We start from the raw sequence: 14,590 nt of genomic DNA, 5'->3' as shown, positions 1-14,590 counted from the left end.
TTTTTTTTAGCGTAGACAGTAGACCATATGATTGTCCAATTCAAAATGGCCAATACCAGTCCATTTCAGTTCATTAATGTCCAGGACATTGATTTTATGCATTCCATTTCATTTTTGATGACTTCCAATTTTCCTAAATTCATACTTTGTACATTCCACGTTCCGATTATTAATGACTGTTTGCAGCTGCTTCTTCTCATTTTGAGTCACACCACATCAGCAAATGAAGGTCCTGGAAGCTTTACTCCATCCGTGTCATTAAGGTTGACTCTACTTTCAGGAGGCAGCTCTTTTCCAGTCTTATTTTGAGTGCCTTCCAACCTGAGGGGCTCATCTTCTGACATTATACCAGACAATGTCCCTCTGCTACTTATAAGGTTTTCACTGGCCAATTTTTTTAGAAGTAGATCGTCAGGTCCTTCTTCCTAGTCTGTCTTAGTCTGGAAGCTGAGCTGAAACCTGTAGAGCATGGATGAACCTGCTAGTAGAAATACTGGTGGCATAGCTTCCAGCATCACAGCACCATGCAAGCTATCAAAGTACAACAAACTGACAGACAAGTGGTGGAATACAAACATAGAAGATATCATAAAAAACTTAATCCTAATAAAATTGAAATTATAGATATGGAAAAATCCCAGAAAAAATAAAATTTACCATAACCAATTCAAGTTTCTTTCAAGAAGATATAGAAAACACAAAGTATCCTATACCTAATAAAGAAAATAAATCTTTGGGGGTGGGGATGAGGAAAACTTTATAGGCCTAGATGACTTCAATAAGAAATAATTCTAACCTCCACAATTTGAACATTAATGACTAATGAGCAGATGAGTTGTGGGATGACATCAAAGACATCATACATGAAGAAAGCAAAAGGTCATTAAAAAGACAGGAAAGAAAGAAAAGACCAAAATGGTTGTCAAAAGAAACCTTGAAACTTGCTCTTGAACATAGAGCACCTAAAGCAAATGGAAGAAATGATGAAGCAAAAGGGCTGAACAGCTTTCAAAGGCATCTTGAGAAGACAAGTAAAGTGTTATAATGAAATGTGCAAAGACCTGGAGTTAGAAAATCAAAAGGAAAACACACGTTCAACATTTCTCAAGCTGAAAGAACTGAAGAAAAAATTCAAGCCTTGAACCGCAATATTGAAGGAATCTGCAGAGAAAATACTGAATGAGACAGGAAGCATCAAAAGAATATGGAAGGAAAGACAGAGTCACTGTACCAAAAAGAGTTGGTCGACATTCAACCATTTCAGGAGGTAGCATATGATCAAGAGACGATGGTACTGAAGAAAGAAGTCCAAGCTGCACTGAAGGCATTGATGAAAATCAAGACTCCAGGAATTGAAGAATACCAACTGAGATGTTTCAATGAAGGGATGCAGCACTGGAGGTGCTCACTTGTCTATGCCAAGAAATTTGGAAGACAGCTACCTGTCCAACTGACTGGAAGAGATCCAGGATTTCATTTTGTGTACTTTCCTTATGTGTTTCAAGATGTACAATAAAAAGTTTAAAAAAGAAGTAAGTTTACAATTACCCTGAAAGGAAGGAAAGAAAGAGGAGAGGAGAATAAAAAGAAGTGGAGAGAGAAAGGAGACAGGAAAGGCCAGAGAAAAGACCTGGAGGCTGAGTGGCCAAGAAAGGATGTTGAAAACGTCGAAGTAGAAATTTTAATTGTTTGCTGTGAGATTTATGATGCAAGCTCCCTTCTACCTCTTCCACAAAACTTTTTGGAAAGTTGACACTACTTTCTGTTTGAACGGGATATTTTGGGGAAAACAATGAAGACTTAGCACAGAACAAAAACAGAAACGACACAGGCAGACTCCATATCAGGAGGATGAAACGTAGTCATCCAAGTTAAATTGTGTGTGTCTCCTGTGTAATGTGAACCCCTCTGCATTGACTAATCTTATTTGTATGCTTTTTCTTTCCCTTTGGATTAAATACAAGCTCTTTACAGGCAGGTACCGTGGTCTTTTCACCTCCCAAGGAGCGGTGGTAATCAGAAAGGGCATGAACTTTGAAGTCATATACACCTAGGTTCAAATCCCACTTCTGACACTTATCTGTTGGATGACCTTGAGCAAGTTTCTTAACCTTTCTGAACCTTAGTTTGTCCACTGTAAAGTGGACACTTATAGATGACTTATGTAAAATGTCTAGCAGAGAGGCTGCAAACTAGAGGCCTAAAGGCCAGATATGTGTTTTCTTTGGCTCTGTACAATATTTTAAAAAATTTGATTTCATTTCAAACATTTTAAAATCAGGAGATTTCACATGAAAAAAATCTTGGAAAAATTGGAAAATATGGCCACACTAGGCCGCATTCTTAAACGACAAAGTTGGCCTGGGTGGAGTAGCACTTGCTCCTTTAGACACAGGGGTGTGATGTTCACTTGGGCACCATCCCACTCCTCCCTATTGTCTTATACTTGGTCAACCTCATTCAAGTTCCCTGATTGGCTCTTTAGGTCCCTGCACTTTGAACCCAGGCCTGGCATAAAAAACAACCTAAGTGTTGGCTCACTCTTTTCTTGAAATTAAGCATTTGTTCATTGAATAACTTAAAGGAATTGTATAAATTTCTCTTTATAGCATATTACCAAACTTGGTATTCAGTGAACAGCTATTTCTAAAAGGAAATATAATAATAAGCACAGCTTACCATGCTAGATATTGCTAAAGAAGCCTGTTGCCAGGTGTCCATTACCAGCTTCTCATCTGCCTCAAAGTTTAACTCTACATTTTCCAGTGAGTTATCGATCTTGCCCTTCAGTATTGTTTTTATTTTTGGTTTGGACATAGCTGTTTCTGGAGAAATAGATATTCGAGGAACTAGAGGAATTCTTTGGGAAACAAACAAAAAAAGAAATATATACATTTTATGTTTTTGTGACCAGGTTACTTTGTGAATTTTATGTTGTTGTTTAATCTCGATTTTCAAAGTTTTCTTGGAAGAATTCTTTAAATGACAAAAAGATCATAAAAGACTATATTCAAATTTTTTGTGGTCTAGAAAGTCTCATTAACAAGAGAAAAGTAAAAAAACAAACAATAACAACTAAATGCAATTTCCAAGTTCACTCTCAGAAATTATGAGGCGGGAGGGGTGGGGAGGGGGTAAACAACAGTGATTATGAAGAAATGCAATTTTGAAATTTATCCAGGGCATACACTTCTGACCAGGAATAAATTAGTCATGAAAAACCAGACCAAATGGAACTGGATGCCACTTGGTTAAGAAGACTAGTATCAGTCGGCATCCTGAAGTGGACAGTTAGAAAGTAGGATATGACAGATGTGAGTTCTGAAAGGGGGTACCCCACAGAGGCAGCCAGGTTTTGCTCCAGCAGCCCTCCCACTTTTGAGTATGGCTCATGAAGGGTTTCTCTGTGTTTACTAAACAGAGTTTAACTCTGTTTATATGAACAGAGCAAGGTACCCTTCCTCCTTCTCTCAACTAGAATGTGGACATTTTTGAGCTGTCCCTGGTCACATTCTATCTCCAAAAGCTCCAGGGGTCTGAAAGCTTAACAGAAGAGGGCTGAGAGACACAAGGCGAGTGCTTACTGTGATTGGGATCCATCTTCAGTGATAGAAAGTGCAAAGAGCCCTCAGTTTGGGGGTGGGAGTGGGCAGCGAGGAGCTCCAAGGATGCCTTTGTTAAACATTGAGGAGGGTTAGGAGCAATAACAGGAAACACGGATTTGGTTCTGCAATCTCAAAGTGCCAGGGGAACAGAGCAGTGATTCAGAAAGCTGGCTGAGAACTCCAACAGATAATTAGTTTGGCCTTGTTTTGAAGCATCAGACAAGGTTTCTTGAACTTGGCACTCTGATTCGTACGATACTTAGAATTCTGACAGTGTACCATGCCTATAAGGCAATGTGTTGGGAATTCATTACAGTACACATTTATCCACAAGAATAAATTAGATTTCAATAATCAAAGAATGCTAAATCTCAGTGTGTCCAATTAGTTAAGGTTAAAGTTTGTGTGATCATCTCTTGATATTTAATACAGTACCATATGTATTTTTCAACATCTTGCTCTGGAGGACAGCAGTGGTGGCATATTATTTAGAAAAAGAATGTGGGTTTATTTACTGGAAAACAATCTAGTCTAGCTAGCTTTGCCACTGTCAGTAGATATGAACTTAGGCATGCCACTTGACTCTCTGGGGCTCAGATCCTCCTGAAATAATACAAATACAATAATAGTGATAGTGATAATGATGATGATGATAAAAAATAATATAGAGTTGTTAGGAGACATAAAATAGACAAGATATATGAAAACGCTTAGCACAATGCTTATTTCCCTATATATGTTAAAGAGACTGTAATTGATTCATTGATACATGATTGACTGATAGTTCCAACAGATACCTACAATAGTGATTTGAGGTTGAGATGGGTGCAGAAGTGTTTTTGCAGAAAATAAGAACGGCTGTCCTTTTGCCCATTTCATTCTACTAACCAACATTAATAGCTTTGCCATTATGCCTGACTTGCTGTTTTATGCTAAGAACAGAATACACTGCTACTCTAGACATTGCAAGTTGGTATCTTTTTATGGATCTGATGGTTCATATTGCCCTTGGAATTAAGTTTTTTTTTAAATTTCAAAGTTCTCTTTTAGTAGCTTTCTGAGTTAAACATTTCTCTGGGTTTTTATCAAGATGGTGCAACCTTTCCCTGTTGTGTATTCTTGCGTACACATGGGTCTAACAGGGACATGATGGACTAGATGAAAGAAGGTTAGAGAGAGAAGACCACTGCATAACCTTATCGCCTTCAGTCCATCTCAAATCCTTTTTTGGAATAAGGAAGGGTAAAATAAACAAAGCAAAAACATGCAATACTCACAATTAAAATACTACATGGAAATAAGAATAGCTTATTGCTATATTGTGCTGTAATAATAATGGTTGTTGTTAGTTGCCATTGAGTCAATCCCAACTCATAGTGACCCCATGTGTTACACAGCAGAACTGCTCATAGGGTTTTCTCAGCTGTAATCTTAACAGAAGCAGGTAGCCAGGCCTTTTCCTCCACGGTACCTGGGTGGCACAAATGGTTAAGTTCTTGACTATTAGCTGAAAGGTTGGCAGTTTGAATCCACTCAGAGGTGCCTTGGAAGACAGGCCTGAAGATCTGCTTCTAAAAGGTCACAGCCTGTGCAGTCATGCACAAATCGTTTATGCTACGTAGGGACCTTAGAGTAATAATAGTCACCAGTTATTGAGAGCTAGGACTTGATCTCAAGTCTTCTGGTCCCAGACATGGTGCTAAATGCTTGTGGATTTTATTTTCTGCAATCTTCACAACAACCCTATTTTACAGATATGGAAACCGAGGCATAAGAGAGTTTGAGTGACTTGCCCAAAGAGAAAATTGTTTTAATTTACTTAAATATAGCTTGTAAGTAATATACCCAAGACTTGAAATCATGTTCACTACCTCTAATTTAATTGGTGCAACTGCTTGTTACATACATCAACTGAGCAAACTTGTAAAAAATGCACTACTTCCAATATAAAATACACAGCTTAGCTCTTTGGAGATTTAAATTTAACATTTGGTGCCTGTATATTAATTTTTAAATCTAACTCCTTGCTTTTCCCCCTTTTCAAGCTAGTTTCTTGTTTTCTTATGGCCTGCTTAGTAGTAATGAGAAAATATTTTAATTCTTAATTATATTTTATTAATTCATTTTAAATGAATTTATTTAAAATTTTTAATGATTTTAAATTTACTTTTTATTATTTTAATTCTTGTTTTTAGCTCTCCTTCAATGTTTCATAGCATAAAACCACATCACAGGAATTACCACCACCACCACCTCCTCTCTCTCTATCTCTCTGAGACATTTTTCTATCTGTTCATAGCATCTCAGGGTTTGGGATCTTGTTCTTCTCCCATCCCCACCTATTGGATCTATAAAAGCAATTATTTACAAACTTTTATATTGGAACAGGACTGTTTGGCCGAAAATATAATTTTTCTTTCATTCTTACCATCAATTTCATTTTCTTGCTGGCAGGAATTTGATGTTAAAATATTAGTAAGTCTTTCAGCCACATGAAGTCATAATCACATTTGACTCAGTCTTTATTGTTTCTCAATTTCCTCACTTGTGAAAGAAGACTCATACCGCTTCCATTTTCCTTTCTATCATATGATATGTATATCCACACATACATACTAAGACACTAAGAGCTGCTTGAGATCTTTCAAGAAACTGGTAGAGGTTCAGGGTCCGTTACCAGAAGCCCTTGGAACCAAAAGTGTTTGCAAATTTAGAAGTTATAAATACCATATAGTACCTAATATCACCAGCAGAGCCTGTGAAAGCACTCCATAATATCTCTGCAAGAAAATGGGTAAATATTCACTGTAAATGGGATACATCTACACTAAACTTAGAAATTTTTTTTTCAATTTTTAGAGCTTTTTTAGATTTTCAGATAAAAGATGATGAATGTTATTAGTGGCACTTAATTTAAAATCATAAAGTTTTATGTTCATAACAATTACAACGGAACAGACGGCTTACTTAAGTTGGCTTTCCGGAATGTCTTTACCATCCAGTTGGACCAACGGGACTCGAATAAATTTCTTATTGTCTTCTATTGGGATTTTGCTTTCCATTGCTCTGTAATACTCTTGAAGGAGTCTCTTTGTATCTTGGAAACGGCTCAGTTCTGCCTTTAGGAGATAATGTGAATGTTAATACCCAAGAAAGAACAAGCTGATCTGTGTGTATTACCTATGTAGGATTCTCCAAGAACTATTTTAAAAGCATTGAGATTGAAATTAATTTTCTGGAAATTAAGAAAAAGAATTGGTCACAAGTGGGTATTTAAAATTCCACAAACGTTCAAGATAACTAGTTACTCTGTCCTCTCTGTCCTTACGTGTATGCTTCCACTTAATTTTAGAAGATAACATTGCCACTGCTCTTAATATTGTTAACAAAGGTTCAACATGTATGATATCCGTAGTGCACACTATTCATTATTTTAATACTAGAAATTCTTCCTGTGTCCTGTAGTCAATCATCCAATACATTAACCAACATTTGACTTCTATGTCATAGGTAACATATTAGTTGATTTGGGAGACACCCTAAATATGTAAGACTTGTTCCTGGTCCTCTGGTAACATAAAGTGATAAAATGACAATGAACGTAAATGGTAAAATAGAGTGACAATGATCAGTTCTCTTTCCACAGTTTCCTTTCTTATTCAATGTGTATGGTGGGGAGACAATTTTTTTGGTGCTCAGAGCTAAACCCCTGCTGGTATTGCCAGTAGGTGCCTTAAGGAAAGTGGAAGAGCACAGAGGAGCTAGTGGCAATGTGAGTGTTAATTATTAGCATGTTGTGACTCCCTTGTCAGCACAGGCGATTTCCCTTTTCAGTAATGCTCAATGCTGAATACTACAAATGTAGACCTCGAGTCATTCAACACATCCTCCTATAGGGGTGTGGAGCTACTTAAACCAGTAGCTGAGGGCCTAAACAGAGAAGCACTATGCAGATACGTTTCATGATATCTACTTAATATCCATATCTAATATCATTATACCAAAAAGAATTGGTTGATGTTCAACAATTTTAGGAGGTAACATATGATCAGGAACTGATGGTATTGAAGAAAAAAAGAAGTCCAAGCTGCACAGAAAGCACTGGCAAAAAACAAGGCTCCAGGAATTGACGGAATACCAACTGAGATGTTTCAACAAACGCATGCAGTGCTGGAAGTGCTCACTTGCTATGCCAAGAAATTTGGAAGACAGCTACCTGGCCAACCAACTGAAAGAGATCCATATTTATGCCTATTCCCAAGAAAGGTGATCCAACTGAATGCAGAAATTATCAGACAATATCATTAATGTCACATGCAAGTAAAATTTTGCTGAAGATCATTGAAATCAGCTGTAGCAGTATATTGACAGGGAACTGTCAGCAATTCAAGCCAGATTTAGAAGAGCGTGTGGAACCAGGGATATCATTGCTGATGTCAGATGGATCCTGGCTGAAAGCAGAGAATACCAGAAAGATGTTTACCTGTGTTTTATTGAATATGCTAAGGCATTCGACTGTGTGGATCATAACAAATTATGGATAACATTGCAGAGAACGGGAATTCCAGAACACTTAATTGTGCTCATGAGGAATCTGTACATGGATCAAGAGGCAGTCCTTCGAACAGAACAAGGGGATATTGCATGGTTTAAAGTTGGGAAAGGTGTGCATCAGGGTTGTATCCTTTCATCATATCTATTCTGTCTGTATACCGAGCAAATAATCTGAGAAGCTGGACTATATCAAGAACGGGGCATCAGGATTGGAGGAAGACTCATTAACAACCTGCATTATGCAGATGACACAAATTTGCTTGCTGAAATGAAGAGGGCTTGAAGCACTTACTGATGAAGGTCAAAGACCACAGCCTTCAATATGGATGACACCTCAACATAAAGAAAATGAAAATCCTCACAACTGGAACAATAAGCAACATCATGATGAATGGAGAGAACATTGAGGTTGTCAAGGATTTCATTTTTCTTGGATCCACAATCAACGCCCATGGAAGCAGCAGTCAGGAAATCAGGAGACGCATTGCGTTGGGCAAATCTGCTGCAAAAGACCTCTTTAAAGTGTTGAAAAGCAAAGATGTCACCTTGAGGACTAAGGTGCACCTGACCCAAGCCATGGTGTTTTCAATCGCCTCATATGCATGTGAAAGATGGACAATGAATAAAGAAGACTGAAGAAGAACTGATGCCTTTGAATTGTGGTGTTGGTGAAGATTACTGAGTAAACCATGGACTGCCAAAAGAACAAACAAATCTGTCTTGGAAGAAGTACAACCAGAATGCTGCTTAGAAGCAAGGATGGTGAGACTACCTCTCACATACTTTGGACATGTTATCAGGAAGGATCAGTCCCTGGAGAAGGACATCATGCTTGGTAAAGTGGAGGGTCAGCGAAAAAGACGAAGACCTTCAATGAGATAGATTCACACAGTGGCTGCAACAATGGGATCAAGCATAGCAAGCAACAAGTGTGAGGATGGCGCAGAACTGGACAGTGTTTTGTTCTGTTGTGCGTAGGGTCACTGTGAGTTAGAACCAACTCGATGGCACCTAACAACAATGACAACACTTAATATCTACTTAATTGGAGTCTCTGAGTAGCACAAACAGTTAAGTAGTCAACTACTAGCTGAAAGGTTTGGCAGTTCAAACCCACCCAGAGACACATTGGAAAACAGGTCTGGAGATCTGTTTCCCAAAGGTCACAGTTTTTAAAAGCCTATGGAAATACTCTGGACACATGGGGTCACCATGAGTGGGAATCGATTCGACAGCAACTAACACCAACAACATCTAGTTAATTACAGAAAGTATCTTGAGGACTGAAGTGCACTGACTCAAGCCATGGTATTTTCAATTGCCTCATATGCATTTGAAAGCTGGACAATGAATAAGGAAGACTGACAAAGAAATGATACTTTTGAATTATGGTGTTGGTGAAGAATACTGAATATACCATGGACTGCCAGAAGAACAAACAAATCTGTCTTGAAAGAAGTACAGCAAGAATATTTCTTAGATACCACAGACACAAGGGAAGTATTAGCCCAAAAGACAGAAAAGGCCACATAAACCAGAGATTTCATTAGCCTGAGACCAAAAGAACTAGATGGTGCCCAGCTACCACCAAAGACTACCCTGACAGGGATCACAATAGAGTCCCTGACAGAGCAGAAGAAAAGTCCTGCGCAGAACTCAGATTCTAGTAAAAATACCAGACTTAACAGTCTAACTGAGACTGGAGGGATCCTGGAAGACATGGACCCCAGACTCTCTGTTAGCTCAAAACTAAAACCATTCCTGAGGCCAACTCTTCAGATAAAGATTACACTGGACTATGGGACATAAAATGATACTCGTGAAGAGTGTGCTTCTTGGTTCAAGTAGATACATGAGACTAAATGGGCGGCTCCTGTCCAGAGGGCAGATGAGACGGCAGAGAGGGTCAGGAGCTGGCTGAGTGGACACGGGAAATCTGGGGTGGAAAGAAGGAGTGTGCTGTCACAGTATAGGGAGAGAAACAAGGGTCACATAACAACGTATGTATACATTTTTGTAGAGAGACCAACTTGAATTATAAACTTTCAGTTAAACACAACAATTAAAAAAAAAAGAATTGACATATTAATAAACAGGGAGATCCCTGGTAATGGAGCACCTGGATTTTTAAACTCTGAAAAAAGAAAAAGAATGTTTCTTAGGAGCATGATGGCAAGACTTCATCTCACATACTTTGGACATGTTATCAGGAGGGATCAGTCCCCGGAGAAGGACAGCATGCTTGGTAAAGTGGAGGGTCAACGAAAAAGAGGAAGACCCTCAACGAGATGGATTGACACAGTGGCTGAAACCATGCACTCAAACGTCACAATGATTATGAGGATGGCATAGGACCAGGCAGGGTTTCATTCTTTTACACATAAGTCGTTATGAGTTAGAACTTGACGCCACCTAACAACATCTTTTCTAAAGGGCAAAAAGATCAAAACTGACCTAGTGCTCCAAGCCCTTAGCTGAAACTCACCCAACGATATTCATGAAAGAATTCCCATATTTGTCAAGCAATTAATGTTGCTATTTATTTCATAAAACATCAAGAAATACTCTTATTCTGCAATATTTATAGTTCAGGACAAAAAAAGTCTGCTTTTACATTGTAGTCTATAACAAAACATTAAGACAATTTCAATAAGTTTGTTCTTGATGTAGAAGAGGGTAAACCAAATGGCTCCTGAAAAGCTGTTCTCTGAATTATTAAGCTTTGCTAGCGAAATGACTGAAACAGGAAGAAATTCATTTGGTTAATTTGAATTCATGTTACAAAATAAAAGTGCCATTCATACATTGATTTGAATTATAGAACATTTTTTAAATGGTCTCATTGGATTTTAAGTCATAAGTATGTATTTAAATAACTTCAAAAGCTAGCATTTGGAAATGACTAGGAAAACTAAACATTATTCTTCCCTTGCAAAGAACCCAAATTAGAATATTCATAGTAGGCTAATCTCACAGTTAGACAGTAAGTGTTTGTACTGTCAGGTTTGTTTGGGTAAAACAACAGAGAGAAAACGAGTCTTCTACATTGTATTCACGAGAACATGCACAATGCCACTCTGACAATGAGTAGAATGCAAATGTAAACCCAATTAGCACTAATTGAATTTTTCTTTTAATTATGCTTTAGGTGAAAGATTACAGCTCAAGTTAGTGTCTCATACAAAAATTTATACACATATTGTTATGTGACCCTAGTTGCTATCCCTGTAATGTGACAGTACACTCCCCCTTTCCACCCTGGATTTCCTGTGTCCATTCAACCAGCTCCTATCCCTTTCTGCCTTCTCATCTTGCCTCCAGACAGCACCTGCCCATTCAGTGTTGTGTATCTACTTGAACTAAGAAGCACACTCTTCAGGAGTATTATTTTATGTTTTATAGTCCAGTCTAATCTTTGTCTGAAGAGTTGGCTTCGGGAATGGTTTTAGTTCTGGGTTAACAGAGAGTCTGGGGGCCATGCCTTCTTGGGTTCCTCTAGTCTCAGTCAGACCATTAAGTCTGGCCTTTTTACTAGAATTTGAGTTCTGCACCCCACTTTTCTTCTGCTCCGTCAGGGACTCTCTGTTGTGTTCCCTGTCAGGGTGGTCACTGGTGGTAGCTGGGTACCATCCGGTTCTGGTCTCAGGCTGATGAAGTCTCTGGTTTATGTGGCCCTTTTTGTCTCTTGGGCGAATATTTTCCTTATGTCTTCAATGTTCTTCCTTCTCCTTTGTTCCAGGTGTGTTGGGATGAATTGGTGCATCTTAGATGGCTGCTTGCAGGCTGTTAAGACCCCAGATGCCACTCGCCAAAGTGGGATGCAGAACATTTTCTTAATAAACTTTGTTATGCCAATTGACCTAGATGTTCCCCAAAACCATAGTCCCCAGACCCCTGCACCTTCCACTCTGTCCCTCAAAGTGTCTGGCAGTGTTCAGGAAACTTCCTAGCCTTTGGTTTAGTCCTCTTGTGTTGACTTCCCTGCATTATGTGTTGTCCTTCCCTTCACCTAAGATAATTTCTTGTCTACTACCTAGTTCGTGAATTCCTCTCTCCCTTACTCTCCACCCTAGTAACCATCAATGAATGTTTTCTTATATGTTTAAACCTTTTTTTGAGTTCTTATAATAGTGGTCTCATTCAATATTTGTCCTTTTGCGACTGACTAATTTCACTCAGCGTAATGCCTTCCAGATTCATCCATGTTGTGAGATGTTTCGAGGATTCATCATTGTTCTTTATCACTGTGTAGTATTCCATTGTGTGAATATACCATAATTTGTTTATCCATTCATCTGTTAATGGGCACTTAGGTTGTTTCCTTCTTTTTGCTATTGTGAACAGAGCTGCAATGAACAAGGGTGTGACAGCTCTTATTTCTCTAGGATATATCCCAAGTAGTGGGATTGCTAGATAGTATGGTACTTCTATTTCTAGCTTTTTAGGGAAGCACCAAATCAATTTCCAAAGTTTGTACCATTTTACATTCCCACTAGCAGTGTATAAGTGTTCAAGTCTCTCCACAACCTCTCCAACATTTATTATTTTGTGTGTTTTGGGATTAATGCTAGCCTTGTTGGGATGAGATGGTATCTCATTGTAGTTTTTTTTTCCCCATAAAAAATTTATACATACATTGTTATGTGACTCTAATTGCTCTCCCCATACTGTGACAGCACACTCCTCCTTTCCACTCCTGATTCCCCACGTCCATTCAACCAGCTCCTAACCCTCTCTGCCCTCCCATTACACCTCCAGACAGAAGCTGCCCATTTAGTCTCTTGTATCTACTTGAGCTAAGAGGTACTATCCTCACAAGTATCGTTTTATGTCCCACAGTCCAGTCCAATCCCTGTCTGTAGAGTTGGCCTTGGAAATTGCTTTACTTCTGAGCTGATATAGAATCCAGGAGCCATGCTTTCTGGGGTTCCTCCAGTCTCAGTCAGACCATTAAGTCTGGTCTTCTTACTAGAATTTGAGTTGTGCACCCCACCTTTCTCCTGCTCCATCAGGGACTCTCTGTTGTGTTCCCTGTCAGGGCCGTCATTGGTGGTAGCCGGGCACCAATTAGTTCTTCTGCTCTCAGGCTGATGAAGTCTCTGGTTTATGTGGCCCTTTCTGTCTCTTGGGCTAACACGTTCCTTGCGTCTTTAGTATTTTTCATTCTCCTTTACTCCAGGTGGTTGGGACCAATTGATGCATCTTAGATGGATGCTTGCAAGCTTTTAAGACCCCAGATGCCACTTACCAAAGTAGGATGCAGAACACTTTCTTAAGAAGCTTTGTTATGCCAGTTGACCTAGGTGTCCCCTGAAAGCATGGTCCCCAGACCCCTACCTCTGCTACTCTGTCCCTCTAAGTGTTTGATTGTATTCAGGAAACTTCTTATCTTTGATTTAGTCCTGTTGTGCTGACTTCCCCTGTAGTGTGTGCTGTCCTTCCCTTCACCTAAGATAATTTTTAGCTACTATCTAGTTAGTAAATAACCCTCACCCTCCCTCCCCACCCTCGTAACCATCAAAGAATGTTTTCTTCTGTGTTTAAACCTTTTCTTGAGTTCTTATAACAGTGGCCTTATACAATATTTGTCCTTCTGTGACTGACTAAATTCGCTCAACATAATGACCTCCAGCTTCCTCCATGTTATAAGATGTTTCACAGCTTCATCATTGTTCTTTATCGTTGTGTAGTATTCCATTGTGTGGATATACCACAATTTGTTTATCCATTCGTCCATTGATGGGCACCTAAGTTGTTTCCATCTTTCTGCTATTATGAACAGTGCTGCAATGAACATGGGTGTGCATATATCTATTCATGTGATGGCTCTTATTTCTCTATGATATATTCCAAGGAGAAGGATAGCTGGATTGTATGGTACTTCTATTTCTAGATTTTTAAGGAAGCGCTGAATTCATTTCCAAAGTGGTTGTACCATTTTACATTCCCAACCAACAATGTATAAGTGTTCCAGTCTCTCCACAACCTCTCCAACATTTATTGTTTTATGTTTTTTGGATTAATGCTAGCCTTGTTGGGGTGAGATGATATCTCATGGTAGCTTTGATCTACATTTCTCTAATGGCTAATGATCATGAGCATTTCTTCATGTGTCTGTTAGCCGCCTGAATATCTTTGGTGAAGTGCCTGTTCATATCCTTTCCCCATTTTTTAATTGGGTTATTTGTCTTTTTGTTGTTGAGGTTTTGCGGTATTTTGTAGATTTTAGAGATTAGACTCTGATTAGATTTATCGTAGCCAAAAATTTTTTCCCAGTCTGTAGTTTGTCTTTTTACTAGTTTGGTGAAGTCTTTTGATGAGCGTAAGTGTTTGATTTTTAGGAGCTCCCATTTATCTAGTCTCTCTTCTGGTGCTTGTGCATTGTTACTTGTCGCAGCTCCTCACACGGGGCACCATCGTCGCAGCGGCAG

General features: G+C 38.8%; 1 protein-coding gene across 1 annotated transcript in view; it reads right to left on the bottom strand.

Moving 5' to 3' along the window:
* The window catches only part of SPEF2 (sperm flagellar 2), a 265,827-nt gene that overhangs the window by 60,498 nt on the left and 190,739 nt on the right, over positions 1 to 14,590 (bottom strand). The window contains exons 19-20 of the mRNA XM_012558083.1: positions 6,573 to 6,724; positions 2,680 to 2,860 (exon numbers count right to left, since the gene is read on the bottom strand). Of these exons, the coding sequence (XP_012413537.1) occupies positions 2,680 to 2,860; positions 6,573 to 6,724 (333 nt within the window). The remainder of the gene's footprint in view (positions 1 to 2,679; positions 2,861 to 6,572; positions 6,725 to 14,590) is intronic.

This window comes from Trichechus manatus, unplaced genomic scaffold, assembly GCF_000243295.1.
Source record: "Trichechus manatus latirostris isolate Lorelei unplaced genomic scaffold, TriManLat1.0 scaffold00135, whole genome shotgun sequence".
Taxonomy (NCBI): Eukaryota; Metazoa; Chordata; class Mammalia; order Sirenia; family Trichechidae; genus Trichechus; species Trichechus manatus.
This window is presented reverse-complemented; position numbering and strand designations above follow the sequence as displayed.